The sequence below is a fragment of the Geospiza fortis genome, unplaced genomic scaffold (genome assembly GCF_000277835.1).
Source record: "Geospiza fortis unplaced genomic scaffold, GeoFor_1.0 scaffold171, whole genome shotgun sequence".
In the NCBI taxonomy this organism is placed as follows: domain Eukaryota; kingdom Metazoa; phylum Chordata; class Aves; order Passeriformes; family Thraupidae; genus Geospiza; species Geospiza fortis.
Genome location: NW_005054313.1, coordinates 1,854,515 through 1,866,005, shown reverse-complemented (window position 1 = coordinate 1,866,005; position 11,491 = coordinate 1,854,515). Strand labels below are relative to the sequence as shown.

General features: G+C 38.2%; 1 protein-coding gene across 1 annotated transcript in view; it reads right to left on the bottom strand.

Moving 5' to 3' along the window:
* Positions 1-11,491, bottom strand: part of IL16 (interleukin 16) — a 26,066-nt gene that overhangs the window by 2,363 nt on the left and 12,212 nt on the right. The window contains exons 6-17 of the mRNA XM_031055997.1: positions 10,773-10,883; positions 10,284-10,398; positions 10,006-10,079; positions 9,699-9,912; positions 8,538-8,655; positions 7,242-7,374; positions 6,408-6,495; positions 5,226-5,701; positions 3,575-3,716; positions 1,255-2,329; positions 555-738; positions 259-360 (exon numbers count right to left, since the gene is read on the bottom strand). Of these exons, the coding sequence (XP_030911857.1) occupies positions 259-360; positions 555-738; positions 1,255-2,329; positions 3,575-3,716; positions 5,226-5,701; positions 6,408-6,495; positions 7,242-7,374; positions 8,538-8,655; positions 9,699-9,912; positions 10,006-10,079; positions 10,284-10,398; positions 10,773-10,883 (2,832 nt within the window). The remainder of the gene's footprint in view (positions 1-258; positions 361-554; positions 739-1,254; positions 2,330-3,574; positions 3,717-5,225; positions 5,702-6,407; positions 6,496-7,241; positions 7,375-8,537; positions 8,656-9,698; positions 9,913-10,005; positions 10,080-10,283; positions 10,399-10,772; positions 10,884-11,491) is intronic.

Here is an 11,491-nt window from a genome sequence, read left to right as displayed (position 1 = left end):
AGGGCTGTGTGTTCTGCCTCAGCTTTCAGAGCTGCTGGGGAGGAGGTGCCCGAGGAAACAGGACACAGCTACCAGACATCTGGAGAGGCAGCTCTGCGCAGAAGGAAATTATTTTCATCCACTATAGTCCTTCCAACCCTATCAATACAGCTGCCTGCTTTGATTATCTAAAAGCCAAAAGCTGTAGCAGAAAACCAGTAAGGTATGTATTTTTAGATAGAGGGTTGATTTGAGAGTAATTTTTAAGATGCTACTTACTGTTACCACTTTGTTTTCTAGATCAATGCCCCCTGCCAGGCTGAATCCAAGCCCAGTATCTTCTTCTTTATGCAAAACTGTAACATGAATATCATCAAGTTCCTAGGCAGAGAAAGGAATAAAGTCAAGAACTTCCCAGAAGATATGTCACAATGATTGGAAAGTCTGTTGTGCATTTTTTAATGAGACTTAGTGACATAAGCATAATGTTAAGTTGCAAAGTTAACCACACATATTCACTCTACAACTTTCTGAAAATCATGCTTGAAAAAAGAAAAAAAAAAAAGCAGGTTTACCTTTAAGGTTTCTTCGTCTAGGGCTTTGACTTCCTCTATAAGCTTTGCCAGCTCCTCGGGGGAAAGCAGAGAGATGACTGACTGCCCCAACACACCGGATGCTTGAGGTGAGCCCTGTTCCTGTTTGTCTTCCTCCTTCTCTTTGTCTGCCAGGCTTGCCGTGTATTCTCTCAGCTCTGAGAGGCTGTCCCATTGTGACAAGAACAAAAAAGAAACATTGAGCTATGAAAGAACATAGAACCCACTAAAGCAAAAGGCAGTTTGTTTTGGAGCAGTCATTTTTTCATCTTATTAGCATGTAATTTGGGTGGTAACTCCTACAACTATTATAAAGGCAGGCAAATGGAAATTAATCGTGTTCACTTAAAGTACAATCCATTGCATAAAAGAAAGAAAAATTTCATGGCCTCAGGCAAATGTACTTAAATCTGCCTTATCATGGAGATACTAGAAATAATTCTTCTTAAATAGGAGGATGTTTGAAATGTCCATGTACAGATATAATACAAATTAAAAACAAGATTAACAGTCATGAGTCATTTAACCTTTGTGCTCTAAAAAGTTCTTAACTTAGTCTGTGCTTTACTTTTGTGTGTTGCTATCTTGGAACATTAATCTGTCAATGAATCAGTGCAGCTGATCAGTGCAGCTGCTCACCAGTGCTAATGTGTAAATCTGAGTTTTAAATATGGTATCTTACTTAAGGGAAAAGCCAGTGTCCAGGTGATGGTTGTCACTCGCAGGTGAGGTGGAAGGCCCATCCTCCTCCATGGAGGACTGAGACACTGTGTCCAGAGTTTCCCATGCACTGTTTCCAGAAGAGGCTGGGGACTGAGGAAGGCAAAGCAATGATTTCATTAAAGCAGATGACACCTGGCTGCTGATGGAATAGATTTTGCTACACTTCTCATCAAATGGCTTCATTATCTCACAAGCCTGGGCAGCAGTGAGAGGGAAGCTTCGTGACCTCAGGCTGTGTGCTTTCGCTACTGACACAAGATGGGAATTAACAGCTCCTGGAGTGAGGAGACTTGATGAACTTTCAGTGCTGCTTTTCTCTGAGATGGTTTTCTCTGGTCTGGCAATTTTCTCCCTGCGAGAGGAAGATCTATCCAGGCTCTTTGTATCCACAGGTGGCTGTTGGTGGCTGTTTTCATGGTGTGGGAGGAGAGGTTGGTTTGAACAGGCTGGAGCTGCCTCTGCCCCTGCTGCAGGGTGAGAAGGTTCTTTCTGCGCTGATGGTTTTAGGCTCAACCTTCGGGGGGTTTTTTCAGGTGATTGTGGAGCACTCAAAGATTCAAACGAGCTTATTCTTTGTTTTATTGATGACCCTCCAGGAGACACACGTGAGAAGCTGGATTGCAGTTTTTTGCTGGAAACACTGTCATGGTTGGGAGGACTTTGATCTGCCTGTGGTTTTAGATCTGAATTTGCTTTCCTCAATCCTTTCAGACTTTGGCGGAACCAGGTGGGCTTTGGTGCAACAGGAGGACCCTTTTTCACACTGTCATTTTCTTCTGATTTTAGCACTTTGGAACACTCTGATTCTGATTTCTTCAGAACTGTCTCTGAGCTGCTTCGATTTTGGTTCTCTTTTTTTTTGTCTATGCCAGGTTGCAAATCCAAGTGGACATTGTTTTCACTCATGGTAGGATTAAATAAGCTTTTTATGCAGTCAGAAATTTTAACCCAGGGGTCTTCTGTTGTATCAAGACTATAATCTACCCGTGCTTGTCTTTTAAGTACGGGCCTTTGTATTGATGAAAGTGGATTCCCTGTAATAAAAAGACATGGATTATAAACAACCATCCATCTACTTCTTGCTGCATCATTATTAATTCATTAACCTTCAATAAAAAGAAAGGCTCTGATAAATTTTTTGAAGTTTTTTGAAACTTCAAAAAAAGTTTCAGCTTTTAAAAATTCATAATTCTTGATCCATAAGTTCTGAATCCAGACACTGAAATTAACTGAAAAACAAGGCTCTGGCACACTTAAATACGAGATTGCTTTTTCAGGGGGTTTACAAATACTGAAATTTTGGGGTGCTGAAATCTTGATACAGGATGTAAAGCTAAAATAGAAAGTAAAAATTGCAATGTTTTTTGCAGCCTGGAGAAAAAGCTGGTGTTACAGTAAATTCTTTTAAAAAACATTTATTTTCTACATTTATAAGTATATCCTACTCTAAAAAGACTATCATAGGAAGATCTTCTATATTTATGCTTCCTCAAATTTCCTCAGGCATTTCCAGTTGATTTTTCTGATAAGTAAAAACTTGATTCTACTATGGGAATATTTTTTACTTCAGAAAGCAATTAAGCATTTTAATGTTAGACATGGTGGAGCTGAATGGCAGCAAAGTTCTGTTTGTGCAGCTGCACAGGTACTGTTTGCTGCTTCAGTGTGAACTTTTTTTAAGGTAACATTTTTACTTTTTTTAATTATCTGAGCCATAACTTACAGAATTACATAAGCCTGTATGTTGTAAGAGACCTCCTGAGACTGTCTTGTTCCCTTAACATTAAGTTTCCTTAATTCTAACTAGCACAGCAGAAAAGTAACTTATCAGTGGTTTGTACCATTGCAACACTAGGGTCTTGAAATTGTGCATAAAAATATCCTTTAGAAATCCTAAAACCAAGCTTTAATATGAGATGTTCGGAATAACTAAGCAGTTTCATCTGAAGCAATACAGAAATACTGTACCTGTCCATTAACAATTTTTACAATAAATCATCTCTTATGCTGCTTTTGATCTAAGTTTCTCATTTTACAAAGACGAATAATTTTTAAAAATTATGATAAATCATCTCTTATGCTGTTTTTGATCTACTTTCCCTTTCTTTACAGAGATTAATGAATAATTTGAAATTTCATCTGTCCATACCAAAATTTAGAGATATGATTTGAAGACTATATTTAAAGAGAACGTAAAGTCAGCTCAATACCCATTTTGGAATCCAAACTAAATACTATATATTTAGCTGGGGGAAAGAAGTTAATTGAATTAAACATACCTAATTTTTCTTTTCTTTCTTGATCTCTGCCCACGGGAGCAGCAGCTGTGTGCTCCTTATCACATGCAGTAGGAGAAGTGGTAAAGACACTGTGGGTTACATTGGTTTGATGTCCCTCTAGCATTGCTTCTCCAACTTCCTGCTGAACAAACAGGAAAGAGAAGTGTGTCAGAATGCAGTTATGCAAACCACACTATATATGAATCTGAAAAAATATATGAATCTGCAAAAAAACTAGAAACCCCATTTAAAATTGTGGTATGCAGGCCTCAGATGTACTAATACAAAATTTGTGGGGAATAAGTGTTTAAAAAATTCTAAAGCACTAAAAAAACTTTCTCTTAATGATCTGAAATACATTCTGACAAGAAACTTTCTCTCCTGGGTATATACAGATCTACAGACTGTCTAAATAGAGGAAGTTGTCTTCCTAAACAGACCTTGATTTTTCATGGATTTTATTGATCTTAAGATTTAGGTTTTTCTCACTTAGAATGACTAAGTACAAAGAAGTTGCAGGAAGTGGCAAGTTCAACAAGTGCTTATTGCCCTTAATTTTACTTCTGAAAGTTGATTTTCTAGCAGTGGTTTCTACTTGGGGGATGGTAAAAATTACCTTACCTAAGATGCTTAACTGAAATTTTCTTGGATATTAACATTATATGTGGACTTTAGTTTGCTCTATATAATTTTGTATTGATCTTTGCAGTTTGGGAACTGGTTAGGGGGGGAAGTTTGTGGTTTTTTGTGTTTCGTTTGGTTATTTGTTGTTTTGGTTTGGTTTTTTCTGTGTTTTGTTTTTTGTATTTTTCCTTTGCATTGCATTGAGAGCAGTTCATTTCTACCACCATATTACTAAACCTGAGAAAAAGAAGTTTCGATTTTAAACAAACCACAATTTTGTTTTAACATGCAGATCTTGTAATCCTTCATGCTCATGCAAAAGTGAAACACCCTCTGTTGCCCTAGATAAGAGAGGGAACTGAAATTTAGTAATGTATAAATGTACACTGTTCTCAAATACTTTAGCTCATCAACAAAGATGTATGTGCACCACAATTTAAATGGTTTAATTTAATACCTCCTGGATTCAAGAAATGTATCTGAGCCCAAGATTCCCTACTGCACATAATGTTAGTGCTTTCTTCCAATAAAAATCCACTACTGAAACTAATTATTATTTCACGACTACTTCATAAATGATATGACTCTGTGACACAGGTAGTTGGGGTGAGCCACACCAAGCCGGCATCAGAGGCTGTGTAAACCCCTCCAGGCCCAGCCTAGGGCATAATCCTGGAAGCAGAGCATGCTTGATTACCACCAGTGGCACATGCTTGTGAGGAGAGGCAGGGACTCAGATTCATTCTTGCAGGCGCTCTCACTGGGATTTTAACTCAGATACCTTAGTATGGAAGATTTTCTTCAGACGATTATCTGCCTTCTGACCTTACTTTGAACATAACATTTTGTGCTATACTGGCTTCACTAAGATACAGAGCGTCATCTTCCCCCAATTCTCACATGTATATATATTTTCTCTTTCTTTCCTACTCTTCTTCCTGCTGCCATGCAAAGCTACTTTGACTTCCTCCTTCCCCTGCCTCACAAATATGCAGACACAAGAAAAATGTTGTAAATTTTACTTTACCTGCACACTTGCAGAAGGTGATGCAGCCACTTCTGATACAAGCTTTTCTTTTCTGTCTGCATTACCCTGGTCATCACATGTGCAGTCCTGCTTGAAGTATTTCCTTGGTGGAGGTTTGGGCTTTGATGATTTAGGTTTTCTAACGAGGATCTCTGACGACTTCTTAGTGTTTTGCAAGGCTCGACCACCTTCACTACAGGTTGGAGGGGAATTTCTCTCCGAATTATTGGCAGAGAATGAGTAGAGCAGCCCAGGCTGCTGGGTGATTGGTACATCTACGCTGTGTACTCTTGCTTTCAAGTCTGTGAGCTGGTGCACAGCAGCAGGGGCACACGAGGCCCGAGGGTTGTAGCTGCTGTCGCTGCTGGAGCGGGTCATGAGCCGCTGAGCCCTGCGGCTGCAGCAGCCCACGCTCCTGTCCGTGTGCTTCTCACAGGGCTGCCTCCCGTGCCAGCTCAGCTCCAGCCTCTTAACACCTGCACCAGGAACATGGTCAAAATGTCTGCTCAGTACACGCAGAGTGCTCGCTTCTAAGATTCAGCTGATGAAATCTGCCCCTAAGTATCATCCTCGGTGGATGCAAAGGTGTGATTTATGCAATGAAGGCTTGTAGGGTCAAGAGTCAACAACTAAGCTCCTGAACAACCAAATAATATTCTCCTTATATATAGATATGTCAGCACTATCTTTTTACTGATGATAACTCTTACCTGTTGGTTCTTTAGAAGACACTCAAAGCAGTATCATTACTGGAAGAGGTTATCATACCTGAGCTGGGCAAATAGTTCAAGCCATGACTGCATTTCCTCACAAAAAAACGAATTAACAAGGTTTACCCCTAGGACATCACCCTCATAGTTCCTTGTCATAGTCCTGTCACCTACAGACAGTCGTTTGAAAAGCTCTAAGCAGAGCTTGTGAATTGGAGAGGATGAGCAGCTGTGAGAAGAAGTTTGCACAAGAATTTTTTATTGGTAATCAGACAGACTTGGTCTGTTCTCATCACTCTGGTAACATATCACTGGAGACATGTTAGGAGGGCTGTCCTGCGAGGTTTCTTCCTCTTTCTTTTTGCTCTGGGTTACTTGACTGTTTTCAAGGATTCTAATACAGTGTGTACTTATCCTTGACATCTTTTAAGTCAAAATTACCATGTCTCAGTGAATGCATTTATTCCCTTACCTTCAGTACTCCATTGGTGTCTCTCCTTTCCAAATCTGTTGCTTTCCACAGCTTGTGCAACAGCTTCTTTTAGCTGTTGCTCAGACACCTAGGAGATATGATGCCATTTTAGTCTCATGAGGTGAGTTAATTGCACACCATTATATTTGTATATATCCCAGTATATATGAAGTATATCTATGGATATGCTCTTTTTAGTGGCTGTTTAGGTAAAATGGGACCTTTCAAAGATAAATGTTCTTTTGCAGATTTCACTAGAAGTGGAGTCCTGGATTTACCAGTATAAGGTAACTCAATACAGCATAGTTTATGTAACAATTTAAACCTAATAATAATTTATACAGTTTTTGGTATTAGGAAGCATTTTGTAGGAAAACCTTGCAAGAATAAAACATTGTACTTCAATATTAATTTAGTTATAAATCCTGGCAGGGCAAGGCCTAAATTTTAATTACTGAAAGATAGTGTATAAACATTTATTTCTTTTTGGGGAGATAAAAGTTCCCTTTTTCAAATTATTTACTTATTACTGTCAATTCTTTCTTACATAAGAATTGTGTTTTGGGTTATTCCTTAAATGTTATTTCTGTAGCTTCCTTATTCACTGCAGAGAACCTCATGTAAGACTGTCACCAGTGATCTTCAAATCTTAAATGATTCTACTTAAGAGAATGCATATCTCAGATTTTTTTTTTTGTGTGTGCAGTGATGATCATAAAGAGATCAGCATCTTTGTAGTCAAGATTTTTCCACCTGTATCAGATCAGCACTTGCTCCCTCTTAGTTCTCAATATGTGCTATATTGAAATTCAGAAAGAATACAGATTGTGCTACCTGTGGTTCAGGGTGTCTGCTAACAATGATTTGTACTGCACCAGGATCACAATGGCTCAGCACAGCATAAACTTCATTAAGGGTTGTATTTTGTACTGAAGTTTCATTAATTTCAAGAATTTCATCTCCACACCTAAAGAGATATTTAAAAAAAAAGAGAGAATGTAAACAAAAGAGATCTTCTCCTGACCTCATCTCACCCATGTGAAAACATACAAAAAGCAAATTCATAAGGTTGGCCTAATTAATTTTCTTACAGATTAAATCTGTCTTTCTGTCCTGTTACAGAAAATGGAATAGGAATGAGTTGGATGTCAGGGGGTTTTGATCTGCCATGTTGCATGCAACCTCTGAGCTTTTTGCATGTTCAGCTGTTCACACTTGGTGTTCTTTCTGCTGTCTGCAGCTCAGCTGCTGCTTCCACCTACACCTTCCTCCCTTCCTTTCCAGTTAGCACTTCACTTTTCATGTCTTTATATTATGTTAGTGCTTTTAAGTTCAGAAAGGATGTTATGTTTCTGCTACATATGTGAATAACCTGTTAAAAGAAAAATTCCAATGACAAACTATCAAAATCTGCTAAACTGGATCTTTATAGATGATATCCAAATTTGGCTCATATGGAAACAGATTGCCTTGCTCTGCTCTAGTGCTCACACACATTAAGAGCCTGACTGAAGGCACTGATTTGCATCATACAAATATTCAAATCATTTAAGACTACAGTTCTTTCATCTAAAGTATTAGAGAGGAGGATTACAGAACATCTAAACTTAAATCAAAAATACTTCACTGAAACTGCTGTGGTCAGTTCAATTCTCAATATGTTCAACGCTACTAGTTGGTCAAAAATCTCTGAAAGTGAATTTCTACACTCTCACGAAAGCTCATTTCAACAAATCTGTTTTTCTATTGGGCAAGAAGTGATGGAATTTGAGGAGCTTGTATCAGGAAAAAAATGTAGTGCTCAAACAAGCCAAGTTATGCCATATGTTTAGGTTTTCCAAATACTTTCTCATTTGGAGATCTCCTCCAGTAGCAATGCTACAAGCCTGTCTAATACCTTCAAAGTTAGCCCAGCTTGGGCAAGAGGCAGAGACTTCACTGTGTTGCTGTATTTCTGGAAATCCCACATATCCTGAAGACATGCCCCCACCCTAAGAATAGCACATGTGCTTTAAACCCCAAATTCCCAGAAGTCAATGTTTCTTCCTGCCCAAATAGGTCAAAAACAAACCCATAAAACAGATCAATGAGAAGTCTGTAGCATAAGATAGCCAGCCTTTCTCATCCTACCTGAGTCTCCCATCCATATGTGCCACTGAGCCTGGCGAGAGGGTGTGAATAAAGATCCCTGAAATACACTGGAAGTAAGGGATGCTACATAGCCCAATTCCAAGGCCAACACCTGGCTCTGAAAGAATCAATAATAATTAAAAAAACTCTGTAATAAACAGTCAAACCAAACTATTGAAGAACCTTCTTAAAAATTAATTAAATTTAATTTTTTTCTGCATGAACCAGAAGCAAAGTCTTGTGTTCATGAATGTTGCACATTCAGTATTTGTTGCTGCTTCCACTGCATTTTTCTATACCTTTCTATTGTTTTATTGTGGGGTTGTTATGGGGGCTTTTGTCCTTCTCATGATTAAAGTGTTACAGACACAAGGGAATGCAGGTTTATTTTGCAAAATACCTGTCATTACAGAAGAATTCAAATGACTTTACAAGGAGACAGAATAGAAAAAAAAATTAAGGAGCTAAAATTAAGAGGGAAACAAAGCTAAAATTAAGGCTATATGGCTACTATTAGTTATATTATTTCAGTCTTCTTTCTGTTTTATATAATACAGCTGAAGACTTCTGTGAGTTTACCCTCTTTGCTCTGGACAGTCACTGATGTCAGATCCCATCCTGGTTTAGTAGGTCTCTGGTACCTCATAGAGGCTTTGCTTTGTTTGTTGCTCTGATGTTCCCGTATTTAAAAGTTTATTTCATTGTGCCACTGGTTGTTTATAAATAGAAGATGATGACAGTTGGAGAGGAGGTGAAAGAACTACAAGAAGATGTAGATATTTATTTTATTTGGTTTTAAGCCTTTTCAAGAGTGAAATTAACTGCTTGCATAATTATGGGTAAGAGCTACACAGTCTGCTTAATAAGAGGCATTTGTTGGCAAGAGCTTTACTCTTTCAAGTGAAGGATATGAACGTGACTTTAATGCTTGAGAGCAAAAAATACTCAGTGATTGGCTCTTGAGGACAGATGGTGTTCAAAATCCTACCGTTGATAGATACTTGTTAGCACTGACAGGCACCAAGATCTAATTTAGTGTATTAAAAAAACTTAGTTCAGGAAAACAATCAGGTTTGTGGGGAAAGACATTCAAGGAGCAAATGAATAGTGGTTTGTCAGTCAGTGCTTTTTTGGCAGTGCTCAGTTAACGTCAACACTCACCTTTGTTCAGGGTAACTTCCATTATGACCCTGTCATTGGGCTTTGTAGGATTTAAGGAGAATGCTCCATTTTCTGAGCTGAAAGAGCTGTTTTCCTTGGTTATACATGTACTGGAGCTCAGTGACTGACACAAGAGGGGTGACTGACAGCTGGAAGCAGAATGAGGTGTGCTGAAGCTTGTCCTGACTGTAAGTGTCAGAAGACCCTTTTTGGCCTGCTGGAAAGAACAGACAGTGAGTGAACGGGTTGAGCTCACATGCACATTGTGTCTAAAACCAGAGATTGTTCTGGAGGGAGAATACATAACCTTAAATTTCTGTAAAGCATCATAATGTGTTAATCCATGCATGGATTCTCCATTCAGTTCCAGGATTTCATCACCTGTTTTGAAAGAGAAAAAAATATATTACTATTACTGTATTGTGCAATAAGTTATATGACAACATACATGCACTCCAAAGGACTCTTGCAAATGCAAAATTAGATGCAGGTGTAAAAGTCACTTATGGCTCACTTCAGCTTCAATCTGTCTTTCAGTGTCATTTTTTGGGAAGTGGGAAAAGGGAGAGAAGAGGTATTTCCCACCTTCTTGTAGCCTTCCATCAGCAGCAGCAGCTCCACCAGGAAAGATGGTTTTGACATAGATACCTATTGGTCCATAAATGCTGTCTTTACCGCCAACGATACTGAAGCCCAAACCCTAATTTATGGAAGAAAAAGTGTGTGAGAACCCATGTTCAGTTCTCATAACAGTTCATTTGCAATTTCTTCTGCATTACCTGCATGGGCAGTATTGTCAGTGGAGTAGTATAACACATGAAAAAATAGTCACATTCCTGTAGTAAAAGTAAATGGGAATTTTGGAATCCTCTCAAGTTTTGCTTTTTGTTTGTTCCAATCAATTAATTCACATTGTATGAACATAGGAAGGTGTCTAAATTATTTTTTAAAATCTTTTCTTGGATATGAATTGGCAGCCCAAAAGTAGCAACCTGCAGTCACTTCTCTGCACATTGCAGATCACATTTGTGACATGAAGTAAAACTCACAGTAAATCAACAGAGCCAGTCTTACCTTCCCTTGTCCTTTCATCAATACAATGTTTGAAATCACTGAAGCCTGTGAGCCACAGGATGTGTGCACAAGTTGTGCTGTACTTAGGGATCTAGATGGCCTCGAAATTGCCTGTGATAATTAAAAAAAAACCAACAAAACCCACCATTTACTTTTGTGCATAAACAGAAATTCTTGAACATACATTGCAGCAACTTGTTTATTAGAAATTTTCTTCCTTATAACTGATCATACTAAAAATTATTTTTAGAAAATCCTTGTAATTTTCATAATCTATTTGTTATTCAGAAAATCTCTGCTGACTGAATTTTTCCTGTAGGGACTAAATTGAAGAAAAATTAGGGTGTTGGTCCTTGAAGTGGTGAAATGGTGTAGAAAGATATATTTGTGCTCTGGCTTTTCCCCATGCCAAAACCCCATTTGTGGTCATTAGGGGACATAAACAAGTATCATCATTTTTGCCTTCAAGAACTGAACTAGAATCAAGACATTCAAAATCTTTCCTTCATCTTGTGACTAAAAACTTTATCTTGCCACATACCAAACCTGTTTTCAGCATTTTCCCCAAAATATGAATTTGTGCTGCATTTCCTAAATTCAGTCTCTGAGATTTGCCCCACTTTAATAGACTTTTAATGAAATATTTAATGAAATGTTCAATGAAAACCTCCTATTTCAACACAAATTGGGTATTACAAGATAATTTAAGCACTGACAGA